Source organism: Petaurus breviceps, unplaced genomic scaffold (genome assembly GCF_028583685.1).
Source record: "Petaurus breviceps papuanus isolate PSGF00001 unplaced genomic scaffold, PetGlider_PUasm1.0 172, whole genome shotgun sequence".
In the NCBI taxonomy this organism is placed as follows: domain Eukaryota; kingdom Metazoa; phylum Chordata; class Mammalia; order Diprotodontia; family Petauridae; genus Petaurus; species Petaurus breviceps.
This window is the reverse complement of record NW_027185755.1, coordinates 3,847,365-3,863,079: the sequence shown is the minus strand read 5'-3', so window position 1 is coordinate 3,863,079 and position 15,715 is coordinate 3,847,365. Positions and strand designations below refer to the sequence as shown.

The window sequence follows — 15,715 nt, the reverse complement described above, 5'->3', positions numbered from 1 at the left end:
AGGGATGTGCACCTAAGGGACGGGGGATCGGGACGGCCCTGACTCCTTGGCTCAGGTGGGATTCGGTATACTCCTGCGGAGCGGCTACCCGTGGGGTGCTTCAAGAGCAGGGAAGACAATCCTGTGTCGGGAAGCGCTGGGGAGGAAAAACTCAAGGCAGGGAGGAATGCAGGGACCCGAGTGACCTATTCAGCAGAGTGCCCCTCACCCGATCCTTCTCTCGGCCCTCAGCCCCAGCCCGACCCCCGGCATGACAGTGACATACACAGCACGCGTAGCAAATGCTCGCTTCGGGGGGTTCTCCAAGCTGCTGCTGCTTTGGCGGGGAAGCATTTACAAACTACTCTATCGAGAGGTGCTGGTCTTCCTCGGGGGGTACCTGGTACTGAGCGCCATCTACCGGTGAGACCTGGTCTTGGGGCAAGGGGATGGAGTAGGGGTAGGAGTAGGGTGGGGGAGTGGAATGCAGATGGAAACTCTCCAAGAGATGAGGAGGGCCTCAAGTGACAAGAGACGGTCACTTGAGAGGGAAGGTGGTCGTCCGTCCGGGACGAATCTGCTTCTAACTTTCCTTGCTCCACCCCACCAGCTTTATCCTGACTGACGATCAGAGACCGTACTTCGAGAAACTCGTCATCTACTGCGATCAGTACGCCAACCTCATCCCTGTCTCTTTCGTGCTAGGTATGAACTCACTACCTCTAATCTCAATGCCAATCTCAGGACCAATTGTTATCTTTCTTTACACCTCAGCTCAGGCACCCTCTATCCCTGTAACTCAAAGAACCCCTATTGCCAGGCAATCCCTGGACCTCCCCCACCCCACCCCCTACTTGTCCCATTAGAGGGGCATGGTTTCTCTTGGAACCTTCATGTTCTATTGTCTGGAGCCCTCAACCTCATCCTGATTATTTATGCTGAATCGCTCCCTAGCCTAGACCTTTCATAACCTTTAGCCACTGCTAGGGACACAAGGAACCTCCCTCTAACCCCCAAATTAACTCCTTTCAGAAGTCAGACCCAAGAGTCAACAAGAATTTATATCTGTGCCAGGCAGAGATAACCAAAATGAAACAACTCCTGCCTTGAAGGAACTTACATTCTATTGGAGGAAGAGAGGAACATGTATATATATTAGGAAAAAAAACCCATATGAAATAGATAAAAAAAAAATAATGGGAAGAGGGAAGAGAACACTAGGATCGAGAGAGATCAAGAACTCAATTAGGGCGCAGCTAGGTGTCACAGTGAATAGTGCACCTGCCCTGGAGTCAGGAGGACCTGAGTTCAAATCCTGCCTCAGACACTTAACACAAAAAAACTAGCCATGTTACCTTGGGCAAGTGACCTAACCCCAATTGCCCTCCAAGGAGGAAAAAAAAAAAGAATTCACTTAGGCTGAGCTTTGAAGAGGGCTAAGGACTTTGAGAGGCTGAAGGTGAGAAGGGAGGACATTCTAGGCAAGGCAGACAACCAGTGCAAAATCTCAGAGATGGAAATGGAATATCTTGTCAAAAAAACAACAACATATAGGTCAGTTTAACTGAACTTCAAAGTGCTTGAAGGAAAATAAAGTGAAATATGCCTGGAAAAGTAGCCTGGAACCAAATTGTGAAGAGCTTTAAATGCCAAACAGGAATTTGTATTTTATTCCAGAGGCAAGAGGGAACCACTTCGGTGTGTGGTGGTGGTAGTGGTGGTGGTGGTGGTGGTGGTGGGGGGGAACCCATTAGGAATATTCATTTAGCAAGAGGATAAATTGGAGAGGAGGAGAGGCGTGATACTGTTGGTAACTGGGAAGCTATTATAGTCAGGCAAGGAATGATGAGGTCTTCTATTATGACAATGGGCATATAAGCAGAGAACTGCAGATGAATATGAAATATATTGTGGAGGCAGAATCCATAGGATCTGACAATTGACTGGATGTAAGAGATTAGGGATAGTGAAGAATCTAGGATGACTCTAAATTTGGGGACCCACCTGCCGAGAAAGATGGTGGTGTCTTCAACTGAAATAGAAGAAATGATTTGGGGGGTTGAAAAATTAGTTTTCATGTGGAATTGTTAAATTCAAGATGGAACATGTGGGACTGGAGTTTAATAGACAGGTAGATTATGTAGATCTAGGAAACATTTTCCTAGAGATGATAGTTGATGAGCTCAGCAAGAGAAAGCAAAGGATCCAGGATAGAGCTCTGGGGTAGTGTACACCTAAGGATAAGAGACCATGGTTGTTCCTGTAGCAAGAAGTGGCCAAAAAGGTAGGAGAAGAACCAGAGTAAAGCAGTGTAATGAAAACTCAAAGTGGAAACTTTTAACCTGAGGATAGACTTCAGGGGATCCATGAACTTGGAGGAGGAAAAAATTACATTTTTATTTTCATTAACCTCTAACTGAAATCTAACATTTCCTCAATTAGTTAAAAAAAAAACATATTAATCTAAGAAGGAGTACAAACATAAAAAAGACCCCTGATCTGGAAAGGGTGGTCAATATTTTCAAATTGTGAAGATAGGTCAAGAAAGATAAGGACAGAGAAAAGGTCATTGAATGTGGAAACTAAAACTGTTTAGTTGAGAAGTCAGTGGGAACACAGCAGAGCACAGATGCCTTTTTTCTAGGAGCTTGACTATCAATAAAACATTAATTAAATGCCTACTGTATGTCAGGCACTATGGTAAGAATTAGGAATATAAAAAGAGGCAAAGATAGTCCTTGCCCTCAAGGAACCCACAATCTAATGGAGGAGACAACAAGCAGACAAATATGTACAAATAAGCTATACAGGATGGATAAATAATTCAGAGGTAAGGTCCTAGAACTGGAAGGTTAGGGAAGGCTTCCTGCAAAAGGTGAGGTTTTAGTAGGAACTTAAAGAAGCCTGGAGGTTAGAGAGCATTCCAGGCTGGGGGGGGGGGAACAGTAAGAGGAAATGATTGGAGTCTTGTTTGTTGAGCCACCAGGAGGGCAGTGTCACTGGGTAGAATCCATGTTGGGCAGGAAAGTGTGAGAAGACTGGAATGGCAGGAGGGGGCTAGCTCCTGAAAAGCTTTGGATGACAAACCTAGCATTTTGTATTTGACCCTGGAGAGAGACTGGGACAGCAAAGATAAATTTGAGAATCACCAGTACCAAGATGATAATGAAATCCGTTCAAGTTGAAGAGATTACGAAGGAGAAAGAGGACCCAGGCAGAAGCCTGTTGGACACTTAGGGTAAAAAGACATGATCTGGTTGAGGATTCAGCAAAGGAGACTGAGAAAGATCTATCAGATAGGAAGAGAATTAAGAGAGAGGGATGTCCTGAAAACCTAGAGAGAAGAGAGTGATCAGTGTCAAAGGTTGCAGGAGAATGGAGATTGAAAAAAAGCCATTGGACTTGGCAATTAACAAGATCCTTGGTAACTTTGAAGAGAGCAGTAAGGTGGGTTGTAAAGAGTTAACAGAGGAGAGAAAGTGGAGGTTGTGAAAGGGAGGAGAGAGATAGGACTTTAGCCTGAAAGAATGGTAGGATCAAGTGAAGGTTTTTGGGTTTTGTTTTGTTTTGAAGATAGGAGAGAAACAGGCATGTTTCTAGGCAGCAGGGCAAGCAGCGGATAAAGAGATTGAAAATTTCGGAGAGGAGCTGATTGAAGAGACAAACTCCCTTGGATAGATGGGAGTGGAGAGGATTAAGGATACAAGGAGAGGCTTTGTCCTTTGTAAGGAAAAGGTCCACCTCCTCCTTTAAGACTGGAACAAAGGAGGAGAGAGTTGTGAACGTGTACTGGTGACTTGAAGTGTAGAGCTTGGGAGAAGAGAGCTCTGGATGGATAAGTGAAGTATGAGGCAGGGAGAGGCAGCCAGGGGGAGTGGTGGTGGGGCAGGTGACTTAAGATTTGTAAAGGAAGAATAGAGTGCATCCAAGACAGTGAAAGAATCCAACTGAGATTACAGAGCACTGTTGTAGGAGTGGATTGGTCTGACGGCAGGAGTAATCTTGAGTGGGGGTTTGGAAAGGAACACGTGACCATAGAAGTAGAGGGCAAAGGACTCAAGGGGAGAGGATCACAATTTTAAAGAGAGGCCAGAGCAAGGGAATAGTTCAGGAAAGCATGGTGGGATGGCATGAGTTACTAGAGTTTCTTTTGAGAATGCTCCTGGATATCTTAAGAGTACAATCTCAGCTCTGTACAAACCTTGAATCTTTGAAATACCTGACACCCTCCCACCCCCTTCCCATATCATATTTATCTCCTGTCCTTGACTTCATACCCTTATAACCCACTCCCAACCCTGACCCAGTTGACCTTTAACCTCATTCTTCCCACCTACACAGGGTTTTATGTCACACTGGTGGTGAATCGATGGTGGAACCAGTACATGTGCATGCCTCTGCCCGACGCCCTCATGTGTGCTATATCCGGCTCGGTGCATGGCCGGGACGAGCGGGGCCGACTGTACCGACGCACACTAATGCGGTATGCAGGCCTGTCCGCAGTGCTTATCCTTCGATCTGTCAGCACTGCTGTTTTCAAACGCTTCCCCACCATGGACCATGTGGTGGAAGCTGGTGAGCTTCTTTCTAGGGAAACTGGGGCCTCAGGGGGACTGGAAAAGAGGAAGGGCCTTGACCCTGGGTGGGAAGTATTCCCCCCATTTTGTAGAACAGGAAGGGGGAGAAATCTAGCAGGCTGGCTTGGAGGTAACCTTCTGGTCTTCCAGGGTTTATGACCCGTGAGGAGAGGAAAAAATATGAGAGCCTGAATTCATCCTACAACAAATATTGGATACCATGTGTCTGGTTTGCCAACCTTGCTGCCCAAGCCCGAAAAGAGGGTCGGATCCGAGACAGCAGCACTTTTAAACTGCTTATGGAGGTAGGGGTATCAGGCACTAAGAACTGGGCCACACATCCCCCCACCCCATTCTGGGAGAGAGATGTTGCCACTCACTCCAGGGACTCTTCCCCCACCTCCACCCTCCACCATCATTAACTCTAGGTTTTTCTAGACATGATTCCTTAGGGGATCCCCCTTACTGCTCCCTGACTCCATGCCCTCTATCACAGAAACTGGATGAGTTCCGGGCCAAGTGTGGAATGCTGTTTCATTATGACTGGATCAGTGTGCCCCTTGTCTATACTCAGGTACTCACTGTGACTTCCCACTTATTAGGATGTTGACCAGACTCTTAGGGACTGGGAATATAAGAATAGAGGTCCCTTGATGATGCATCTGCCCCTTACCCCCTCACTGACCTGAGAGTCTCCCCTGTGGTGACCCTACATCTAGGTGGTGACCATTGCAGTATACAGTTTCTTCCTGGCTTGCCTTATTGGGCGCCAGTTCCTGGACCCAACCAAGGGATACAAGAATCATAACATGGACCTGTGTGTTCCTGTCTTCACCCTGCTCCAATTCTTCTTCTATGTTGGCTGGCTGAAGGTAAAACCTACAAGACAGAGAATACAGGGAAAGGCTTGGGAGGGACCAAGGCCTCAAAGAAGTTGCTGGGGGTGGGAGTGGGAGGGAAGGTGTCAGGACAAAACACAGGAATCCAGGGGTGTTGGGCAGATCTCTTTGTGGAAGAGTCCTCATTTCCAGTGCCCATCCTTCCCTCCATAGGTGGCTGAGCAGCTCATAAACCCATTTGGGGAGGACGATGATGACTTTGAGACCAACTTTTTGATTGATAGGAATTTCCAGGTGGGACCCCATTCCTTTTCCAAAATTAATTCCTCAAGGGTCACTCATCCCTTCTGTCTAAAAGCCTCTTCATCAGTCCTCCTTAACTCTCCCCTTTTCCCGGGACAGCTTTGACCATCCCTCTTAGAAAACCCTTTTCCTCTACAGAATGCCCTCCCCGACCCTGTAGCCATGTCCTATCATCCCCATTCCAGGTGTCAATGCTGGCAGTGGATGAGATGTATGATGACCTACCGCTCTTAGAAAAGGACTTTTACTGGGATGCTGCAGATGCTCGGGCCCCGTACACTGCAGCCACTGCTTTCATGATGCACCAGCCCTCCTTCCAGGGCTCCACCTTCGACATCACGTGAGCTGGGGGGGGGGCGGGGCAGTGCAGTGGGCTGGTGTAGACTAGGAATCCGGACATCCAGATTCTAGTTCTGGTTCTCCCTATTGCCTGGGAGATCTTGAACAAATTTCCTACCCCTCTCTAGGTCTTATTGAACTAGGTGACCTCTAAGCTCCTTCCAGTTTTGAGATTCTTCATGGGGAAATGAGTGGAGGAGTATGATTAAGGGAAAGGTGGCAGGGTTTGGGTGGTGGCAGATCTGGATGGGGATAAAGCAGCCAGAGATGATATGGGCTATTCTGACACTTCTGTGCCCTGGTCCTCGTAGGCTGGCCAAAGAGGACATGCAGTTTCAGCGACTGGAAGGCATGGAGGGGCAACTTGGGGAAGGTCCCTCAGTACCAGGAGACTTCTTGCACCGACTATTGGCAGGTGGCTCTGGCCCAATCTTGGGCCGACGACTCTCCTTGCTTCGGAGGAAGAATAGCTGTGTGTCTGAGGCTTCAACCACAGCTGGCTGTCCTTGTCCAGACTGTGGCCATGATGACTCCACTACAGGGCCCCTTCTGGACCCGCCCTCTGACACAGAGCCTGCCCCACCCGCTGCTCCTGCCTCTTTCTCTGCGGAGCCCTCTCCCTCTGTAGTAGTGGTACCCACAGCCCGAGGCCCAACTCCTAATCCTGCACCATTGCCTCCTTGGCTGCCTAGCCCAATAGGAGAAGAGGAGGAGAGCTTGGCCTGAGCCTTGTTGCTCACTGACTGACCAGCATGCTAAGCAACTGGCCGGATGGCTGACTTGCCACTGGAAAGAGGGGACTATTGGACCAAGACACCTCCATGGTCACCCCACACCCACCCCAACACACACATTACTGAAGTGCAGGTTCTACAGTCCAGGAGATGCAGTCCTGCATTCTAGAGCAGGATAAAAAAAAGTCATTAATGGCCATCCCTGTAAGAGCTGCCCCTCACACTCCCCCACCCCCTGCCCAAGGCAACACCTGAAAACTCTCCCTCTCCGGACCGGAGGAAGCACCTGGACCCTGAATCGTAGTCATGCTACTGAATACCTTTGTGAGTTGTCATCACTTCAGCCTCAGAGTCTTTCTTTATCAGGGAAGTTCTTGACACCTCTGAGTCCTAGGATCCTAAGGATGTGGGACTCGAATCTATACCCTACCTCTAACCCTGGAGTGTCTCCCCTCCCCCCACCCCCAGTTGCTTCCACCTCAGAGGGAATGAGCTCATGGGAATCTGCCCTGGGAGCCCAGGAATGCCTCCCTCTGCTGCAAGCTGAGTGACACATGGAAGAATCCAGTTTGGTGGATTTAGGATTGAATGCTTTATTTAATTCCTCATCTCAGACTTAGATTTATCCCCCTCCCAAATCACATCTTTAAAAAGAGAAGGTGGGGCCCAGCTGGCAGTACTGGGAACACAGAAATCCAGCTCCTCTTTGCCCTGAGAACCAGAGGTTAAAAATGGGGAGGGAACCTTAGGAAAACATCTTAAAAAACAAAACCTGGGTTAAGGAAAAGGGTTGAGGTCAGAGGTCAGGGCTAGAGTTCTCTTGCCCTGGAGTTGGGCATGTGCAATAAGTGCAACCCCTTGTAGTGTGCCTAGAGAAGGGAATGGAGCAGGTTTAACCCTATGCTGCCTAGAAGAATGGAGGAGTGAGGATCCGAAGGTCAGTGCTTGTCTCCAGATCGGGTAGGGCCAGCCTGGGCACGTGCCAAGGGTCCTCGGCGTGTGTTGGTGGCCAGTCGCTGCTGGGCCAGGAAGGACTGGGCATAGGCTGGGCCTGGTTGTCGATCTTCTCCAGCAGCTCGTTGCTGCAGGGCCATACCCTGGAGGAAAGCGGAGTACAGGAAGAAGGGAAGAAATCAGGGGTCATGTTCAGAGGTGGTAGTTCTGGGGAGAGGAGAGGAAGCAGCAGGGCATGGATGAAGTGGGCATCCACTCACCATGTTGTACCAGGCACTGATGATCAGCTTTTCCTCCTGTTCCCGCTGACTCCGGCTCTTCTCAAAGTCAGTCTGAGGGAGAGGTTTGGTTGGGAAATGTCAAGGCCTTACATCCTGCCCATCCCAAGACTCAGCAATCAAGTACCCCCACCCCCACCCCAAGAGAGGAAGGTCATGTCAGCCAGGTCCAGGAGGAAAACCACCTCAAGGTGTCGAATCCTTAGGTCCTTCTCCTGGAGCTGCGTTCTCAAGGCTTGGATCTCCAGGGGAGGAGGCCCTGGCGGCCGCTGCCTGGGTTCCAGTGTCTGGATGACCTGGGCAGGGTGAGAAAAGACACTATGGACAGCCCTAGGGAGCCCAGCCTAAGCAGGACAGACTTGGGGGAGAGGCAGGCAGTGCCACGAGAGCTCAGATCTCTGAATTTGGTTAGAAGTCTTGGGCCTGCCAGGGCACATCTCTTCCTTCACTGGCCCTTGGTTTCTTCCTTTATAAAATAAGGATGATGGGCTAAGGGCACTTCCTGCTCCGGCCTCGGGACTGTGAGTGGGACTGGGGTGGGGCCTGGCCAGGCCGGGGTCCTCACCGTCCGAGCCTTCTCCATGTAGCGCCGATAGCGCTCCTCCATGGCCCGCATGTCAGCCTCCTTCTTCTGTAGGCTCCTCTGAAGCTCCTCAATGCGCCTCGCTGCTGCAGGAACCAGGAGCTCAGGGCTCCGCCAAGCCACCCACCCTGTGCCCCACCCCCTCAGAGGGCATCTTACCGCTGCTGTCCGCTGGTGGCTGCAGCTCATCGATGTACTCCCGTTTTCTCTGTAGCTCTGAGTGTGCCTCGTGCAGCTTCTCCCTAGCCACATGCCCAAGGGATCACACCTGACCCCACCAGGACACTGGTCCTTGCCCTGTCAGTGGCCTCTCTGGCCTCCCCCTCTTTCCACCCCAGCCTAGCTAGCCTGCTATGCTTATCTCTATGAAGAGAGCCACCATCATCATTGATGGTGTTTATATAATGCCTCCCACGTGCCAGGTGTTATGCTAAGAACTTTACAAATATTATCTCATCTGAGCCTTACAACAACCCAGAGAGATAGATGCTATTATGATTCCCATTTTACAATCTAGGAAACTGAGGCAAATAGAAGTCAAATGACTTGTCCAAGGCCACACAACTACTTCTCCCCAGCATCATCTCCCCTCTCCCACCTCCTGCTCTATTTCCACCCCATGGTAACAGCTACCAGGGGCTGCTCCCCTTGGCTGGTCCCACCCCTGGGACTTACAGGTGTTCCTCCAGCTTCCTCTTCAGCAGTGAGGACTGGGGAACAGAGACAAAGAGCAGGGGTGAGGCTGGAATACTTGTTCTGTCTTCTCTTCCCAGCCCCACAACCCTCTCTACCCCGCCCCCCCATGCTCTACTTACAATAGCCTAGAGAGCCAACAGGCAGCAGGGGGAGAGAAAGGAAGATTAGAAGAGGCATGAAGGGATCAGGCGGGCAGGCTGTGTTGGGGACAACCTTTCCTCCCACCTCACCACTCCTGGTGAATGGGGGCTAACAGTCTCAGGTCTGGCCGTGCAGAAGAGGGGGTCAGGGCCCAGAACACTCACATCCTCAGCTTTGCCCCCCTGTTCCTGTAATGCTTTCTGTAATTCTTCCACTTGTGCCCGAAGCTCTGCCAATTGTTGCTGGTTCAGCCTGGGTATGAGGAGACACAGGACTCAGGGTGTCCCAGCCCTGGTTAGGCCTCACCTCACTCAGTCTTCAGTCTCGGTGCCCCCACCTGTGCTGGGTCTCCAGCCTGTGCCTGGCCCGGTTGGCCTCCTCCAGCTGCCCCTGCAGCTCTTCAGTGCGGCCACGGTCAGCTGCTTCCTGCTGGCACAGACGTCTGTTTTCCCGCTGCAGGCGAAGGATTGTCTCCCTGCAGGGCCAGGCCCCAAAGGGTGGTTAGGTGGGGTCCTGTCTTTCAGCCCACCCCCATCGAAGGGAGGGAGAGATCCCTGGGGCTTGGGAGAGTGAGGGAAAGTCATCAGCTTGAGAGAGGGGGAAGATTTGAATGAGCAGGAAGGAGTCTGGTGGTGTTGGGCTGAAACACAAGAGAATGCAGAAGAGACAGCAGGTTGTGAATGGCCTAAGGACCAAGGGCCCAGCCAGCCAGAGGCCAAAAAGGGAGCTATCACAAAGGCTGATACAAGGAAGGGAACCTGAGCTCGGCTGGAAGGATCTCTGCTGCCAGATTCTCCACAGGTGACGACATCTGCTGCAGTTGGACATCTGAGGAGACAGGGACAAAGTCAAGCAGGTGTTCCATCAGCTCCAAGCCCCCTGGCCCAACCAGACCGAGGGGACCACTCACCAGCCTGGTTGAGGCCCCGCTGCTGCACCTGGACACAGCACAGCTCCTCATGGGCCTCCCGGAGAGAGTCTCGCTCCTCAATGAGCCGCTGGGAGGGAGAGGCACAAGGAGCCAGGGTCAGCTATAGGGTCTGGCCCCAACTACTAAAAATACTGAAAAGCATTATAAAGTTGGGAGAGATCTTCAATGAGCAAACTGAGGCTCAGAAAAGGGAGAAGAAGGTACCCAAGGCTAAGAGGGGCAGTGAGTGGCAGAGCCAGCACTTAACACCAGGTTTCTGAACTCCAAACCTATGGCATCCTTAGCTGCCCAGCTTGTGGAACGGCCCTGGGCTCAGGCCCACTGGAGTTACCCACCTCTTTCTCTTTGACCACGGCCTCATATTTCTCTTCCAGGGTCCGGCACTCAAACAGCCATTTCTCAGCCTTCAGGGCCTCCTCCTGTCGCTGACTCTGCAATTCTTGCACCTGGAAGGGGTGTGAGACAGCAGGAACAAGGGGGAAAATGAATGAGCTGGGCCTAGGTCCCAGACATGGCTGATCCCTCTGGAACCAGCTCTAGTCCCAGTCTGCCCAGCCTCCACCTGTCTCCGATGGCCCTCCAGCTGGGCTCTGAGGGTCCCTGCCCGCCGCAGTTCATCCTCTAGTTGCCTCGTCCGTTCTGCATGGCCAGCGTTCCGTTCCTCCAGCAGCCGCACCTGCCGCCGAAGCTCCCCCAGCTCCCCAAGGCGACGCTGGCACCCGCTCAGTGTGGCCTCCAGCCGGCTTGCTCGTTCTGATGACTGCCTATGGGGCCATGGTTCAGCTTGGAGCCCCAGGGACCAGGGGGCTCCTGAGAGTCAGGGGCCAGTCCTGGCTGTTGGTTTTCAGGGGCTATTCCCAGTCAGGAGAAGTCAGATGTGTGGGAAATAGGGATCCACCTGGCTTAGGGTTGGGCCCCTGAATGGCTGCTGCTTACCTGAGCTCATCCATCTCATCCTTCAGGGTCTGGGCCTCCTGGGCCAGGCTGGTTAGTGCCTGGTTCCGCTGTTGGAGCTCAGTCACTTCTCTCTCCAGCTCCACACAGCGCAGACGCTCATCCTCCTTCAAGCTCTCAAGCCTGGGGGCAGAGGAGTGGTGCTCACATGGGGGAGATGGGGGTGTAAAGTTCAGTGTCCAAACCCTGTACCCCTTCAATGTCAGGAATTTGCTCAGTGGCACATTTGCATGTTTTCTCCCCATCAGACTTCGAGCTTCTCAGGGGCAGGGGCTGCCTGTGGCCTTTTTGTGTATTCTAGGCACTTGGTACAGCACCTGGCACATTAGAGACACTCAATGTTTACTGACTGACACAGCCCATTCCCAGGCTCCTGACCATGGCCTAGACACTGATTTTCCCTGACACCCCTTAGACCATAGGCTATCAGGCTGGGGGGCCCAGGGGGTGCCCCACTCCTGCAGTGCTGGTGCTCAGGCCTGCACACCTGAAGTTTTCCTCCTGCAGTTGTTCTAGCTGTGACTGAAGAAGCAAAAGCCTCTTGGAGGTGAGTCCAGCAGCCTCTGGTCCCTCGAGCTGTGCCCCTCTGTCCCTCAGGGCTCGATTCTCCTGCACCAGGCTCTGTTTCTCCTCTACTAGAAGGGTCAGCTGGGATCAAAGAAAAGGAACAGAATAGACAAGAGATGGATGTGAGGTGCATGAGTCTGTTGTGGGCCTGTCCACGTTGGCAACAGGCTCCCTGACAGCCTGGCCCCTTCTTCCCTCCTCCCACTGCCGGGCTGATCTAGCTCCCACCTGCTGCTCTAGGTCATGGCAGCGCTGCCGAAGCTGGTCAGCTTCCTCTGGCTCTTCACTCAAGAAGTAGTATCTTCTGGACTGTGAGCAAGGCAGGACAGGTCACATTGGACGACTCAAGAGCAGGAAGGGCAGGGACTTGGGCCTCTGATGTAGGAAAGGACAGAGGAGTCTCCCTCCCCTATCCCATACCTGGCTGTCGAAATTCCCATAGGTCTCTGCCGTCATGGGGTCTGCAGGGTCTTTGCTCATAAGCTGGTATAGGGGGAACAAAAGGGAAACTATCCCTAAGAGCTCTCTGGCAGCAGGCAGGAGGTGGAATGGAGGGGGTGTTCTTCCCTCTTCCCCTTAGTCCTGGAGCAGCAAAATAGTGAGGTCACACGCCCCCATTCCCTGTCCCACCCAGGTCTCACCTCCTGAATGGCGGTCATGACCACATGCTGCACCGATTCCTCCAAGGTCATGATTCTCTGGATGTGTTCTGTGGATCAGGGGTTCCATTGCTGAGACTAGCCCTCCACGCCCACCAGCCCCTGGGAGTGCTAATCCAGGCTCCCTCTTTTCAGTACTACCCCCCAAAACCCCAAACACCAGGCTCCCCCTCCTGAGCTCTTCCTCCCTGGAGTCCCGGCCACACCTTGTTTCTTCTCACAGCTGATAGCACAGCTCAACACCAGCTGTAGCAGCTTCCCCAGCTCAGCTGGATCAGAGAATTCCCCAATCAGGTTCACATCTGGCAAGTGTTGGTCAGATACCTGGTGTCCCAGGATCTAAAAGGGAGTAGGGTGCATCAGTAGCCTCCATGATCCCCTCTCCAGAACGTGACAGCCAGGGACTCTTCCTCCTCCACCACCCACCCATGGTCACTCACATCCTGAGAATACTCCACGAGACCCTGCAACACTTTCTTCAAGTTGCTGACCTGTGTAGGAAAGTGGCTCTTGAGGACCCAAAATATCCTATTTCCAGCACAGGCTGCTGCACTTATTCTCCCGATCTTCCTAACCTACCCAAGTATTGCTACCTCCCAGCCCCTAGTTATCTGTCTGGCCCCCACACTTATCACTTGTTCACTGAGTTAATATCTATCCAGCCCCCTGGCCCTCCCTAGACATCACCACCCATCCAGTCATCATTTGTCTATCTCTCTTCCCTGACTTCCTTTTGACCTCCCCATCATCTACATGGGCCTGGGCCATTTGCTCATTCTCCAGGCACATGTCACAAATCCATCCCATCATTTGTCCACATTACACTGATCATCTGTCTGTCTTTGCCTGGGTCAACACATCATCTGTCTTGTCTCATCATCTCACTACAGCGTTCCACACATTCCCCACTCCTATCCCCATTCAGGTCATCTGTCCATCCCACCATTATTTGGCTCCCTTCCTCATCCAGTCAGCTACCTACCATCATCCCCACTCTAGGGCCTTAATGAATCTGTTCCATCCCTCCCCAATTCCTGCTGTTTTCTACATTCTAATGGCTACCACTTATATAGTGTGTGTGTGGGGGTTTTCATAGTGTTTTAATAAACTTAGCAAAGTTCTTAATAATGACCCTCACAGCGACCCTGGGAGGTAGGTGCTATTATCAGCCCCCTTCTTACGGAGAAGGAAACCAAGGCCAATAGTTCAAGTGACTTGCGCAAGGTCACACAGCTAGTAAATGCATGAGGCAAGATTCAAGTCTTCCTCACTCCACATCCAATATTCTATCTACTGCATCACCCAGTGGCCAGCCCTGCCATCTTTCCAGGCTCCCCTCCCCTCCCCCTCTTTCATTTTTGGCAGGCCAAGGCTTTTTGTCCAGCATACACATCATCCATCAGTCCTGGGATCACCTGTACAGACATACCACCACCCTTCTATCCTGAACTGGCCAAGTTATCTTTTTTCGCATCCATCCTATAGCTTTCATTTATCAGTCCCCATGTAGTCTAAGTTGAAATGCCCCAGATCATCTGTCTGATCCCTAGTCACCTTTAGCCGCCAGTTGTGCTCAGAATCATCTCTGATCCGAAGGAGCCAGGTCTCATTGAACCAAGAAGGGTCTCTGGGGAGAAATTGGGGGTGACAGGCTGGAGTAGAGGAGGATGCTAGGGAAACTGGATTAGAGGGAATCCCAGTGTGGAGAAAGGAGGGTTGGATTGTCGACATATGCATGCCATCTAAGGAGGCTAGAAAAGCTAAGGGATTCTTGGTGGGGCTGGGTTCTGATTGGAAGAGAGACTAAGGAGATTTGGGAATGGTCTGGAGTTCTCTGAGGAAGGTTAGAGGATCCTAGGTTCCTTTCAACTCACATCTGATGTAGCACATGAGCCACGGCCAGTCCACTGCTTAGGTCCTGGGGGGAAGAACAGGGCTGGGCCACCCTGAAAGTCTGCAGCTGAGGGAAAGGGAAATACAGCAGGTCAGAACTTCAAGATTCCTTCAGTTGCAACCTGTAGGCAGCCGAGAAGGGGACCAGTCCTGAGCTCCCAACTCCCAGTTGTGGAATCTGCTGATTTACTCTTTCTCTCTCTCCTCCCACTGAGAGGCGGGGCATCTCACCTGGGGGATCCCACTTCCTCTTGCACACTGTGAAAGGTGGAGTCTCCTGGGTAACTCTGCTCATGTGACAGAACAGATCAGCCAGCCCTTCATCATGTGCCTGGGCCAAGCCAAGCTATCCCCCTATCTTGCCCTGTCTGAACCCCGTAGGCCACGTAATAGTGCAATGCCAAACAGGCCTTCACTTGTGTGCCACCATCCTACCTGAAGCTCAGGTAGGGTGGAGCCTGGCCACTCCCAGGGAAAGTCCAGCAGAGCTGTCCCCTTCAGTCTGGGGGCACTGGGAAGGGAGGGATCCACCTCCTCTGAATCTTTCCTTATTACAACCTTCTTCCTCCTCATGAATTTGTATATGTGCCGTATCTTCCCACCCCAACCCCTCCCATAGAAATATAAGAGCCCTGAAGACTTAAGACATGATCTGTTTTCACCATGGCATCATCTCCACCTAGAAGCACAGGGATCATGGGTATTGTTAGTTTATTGAATGGGTCTTGGGCCAGGAATAGCTGGGTCTCAGGGATAAAAGAAAGGGGTTGGATGTGAGTAGGGTCTCTGTGGCTCTAGGGACATTCTGGGAGGGAAAGTGAGAGAATCTTGGTAAGGAGCACCCAGGTGAAGAAGGAATGTCTCTGAGAGACTAGCTTTGCAGAGGAAGGGTCTTTGTGGAGGTAGGGTGGTCTCTGGGGGAGGAACTCTGGAGATATATGAGGGGAGGGTCTCTGGAGGTATTTGTAAACCTCTGCTTTTCTGAGGGGTTATATGAGGAAGGATCCTTGTGTAAGGTATGTGGGGGGAGGACCTCTGGAGGGGATATGTGTGGGTAGGGTCTCTGAAGGAAGGTTCTCTATGGGGTATTGGGGTGGAGAGTCTATGTGAGAGGAGGGTCTCTGTGGGGGTATGTGAGGGGAGGATCTCTGAGGAAGGGTCTCTCTAGGGGAGGTCTGGGGGGGGGGGAGAGAACCGAAAGCCAGCCCGAGGGGTGGGTGTTTATTTTTGTGGGGTTTGTGGGTACTTTGGTAGTGGTGGGTGTTTCTGTTGGGTACTGGATTGTGTG

At 51.7% G+C, this 15,715-nt stretch overlaps 2 protein-coding genes across 3 annotated transcripts in view; one reads left to right on the top strand and one right to left on the bottom strand.

Annotated features, from left to right (window-relative positions):
• The first annotated feature begins 250 nt into the window (after positions 1–250).
• Positions 251–7,169, top strand: BEST2 (bestrophin 2). Its single transcript, XM_069083200.1, has 9 exons — positions 251–402; positions 590–684; positions 4,321–4,554; positions 4,707–4,861; positions 5,053–5,130; positions 5,276–5,428; positions 5,609–5,689; positions 5,884–6,038; positions 6,349–7,169. Exons 1-9 carry the CDS (start codon positions 251–253, stop codon positions 6,761–6,763), a joined length of 1,518 nt encoding a protein of 505 aa, XP_068939301.1. The 3' UTR covers positions 6,764–7,169.
• A 170-nt stretch (positions 7,170–7,339) lies between these two features.
• HOOK2 (hook microtubule tethering protein 2) overlaps positions 7,340–15,715 on the bottom strand; it is an 8,874-nt gene continuing 498 nt past the window's right edge. The window contains exons 2-22 of one of the 2 annotated variants that reach the window (XM_069082977.1): positions 14,409–14,494; positions 14,089–14,161; positions 12,975–13,025; positions 12,741–12,873; positions 12,517–12,584; positions 12,296–12,358; positions 12,104–12,184; positions 11,796–11,956; positions 11,291–11,431; positions 10,917–11,118; positions 10,690–10,800; positions 10,334–10,421; positions 10,182–10,251; positions 9,761–9,898; positions 9,588–9,675; positions 9,262–9,296; positions 8,746–8,828; positions 8,569–8,672; positions 8,189–8,299; positions 7,986–8,057; positions 7,340–7,868 (exon numbers count right to left, since the gene is read on the bottom strand). In XM_069082977.1, the coding sequence (XP_068939078.1) occupies positions 7,710–7,868; positions 7,986–8,057; positions 8,189–8,299; positions 8,569–8,672; positions 8,746–8,828; positions 9,262–9,296; positions 9,588–9,675; positions 9,761–9,898; positions 10,182–10,251; positions 10,334–10,421; positions 10,690–10,800; positions 10,917–11,118; positions 11,291–11,431; positions 11,796–11,956; positions 12,104–12,184; positions 12,296–12,358; positions 12,517–12,584; positions 12,741–12,873; positions 12,975–13,025; positions 14,089–14,161; positions 14,409–14,494 (2,118 nt within the window). In that variant the 3' untranslated portion in view covers positions 7,340–7,709. The remainder of the gene's footprint in view (positions 7,869–7,985; positions 8,058–8,188; positions 8,300–8,568; positions 8,673–8,745; positions 8,829–9,261; positions 9,297–9,587; positions 9,676–9,760; positions 9,899–10,181; positions 10,252–10,333; positions 10,422–10,689; positions 10,801–10,916; positions 11,119–11,290; positions 11,432–11,795; positions 11,957–12,103; positions 12,185–12,295; positions 12,359–12,516; positions 12,585–12,740; positions 12,874–12,974; positions 13,026–14,088; positions 14,162–14,408; positions 14,495–15,715) is intronic. The other variant, XM_069082978.1, reaches the window with a different exon arrangement.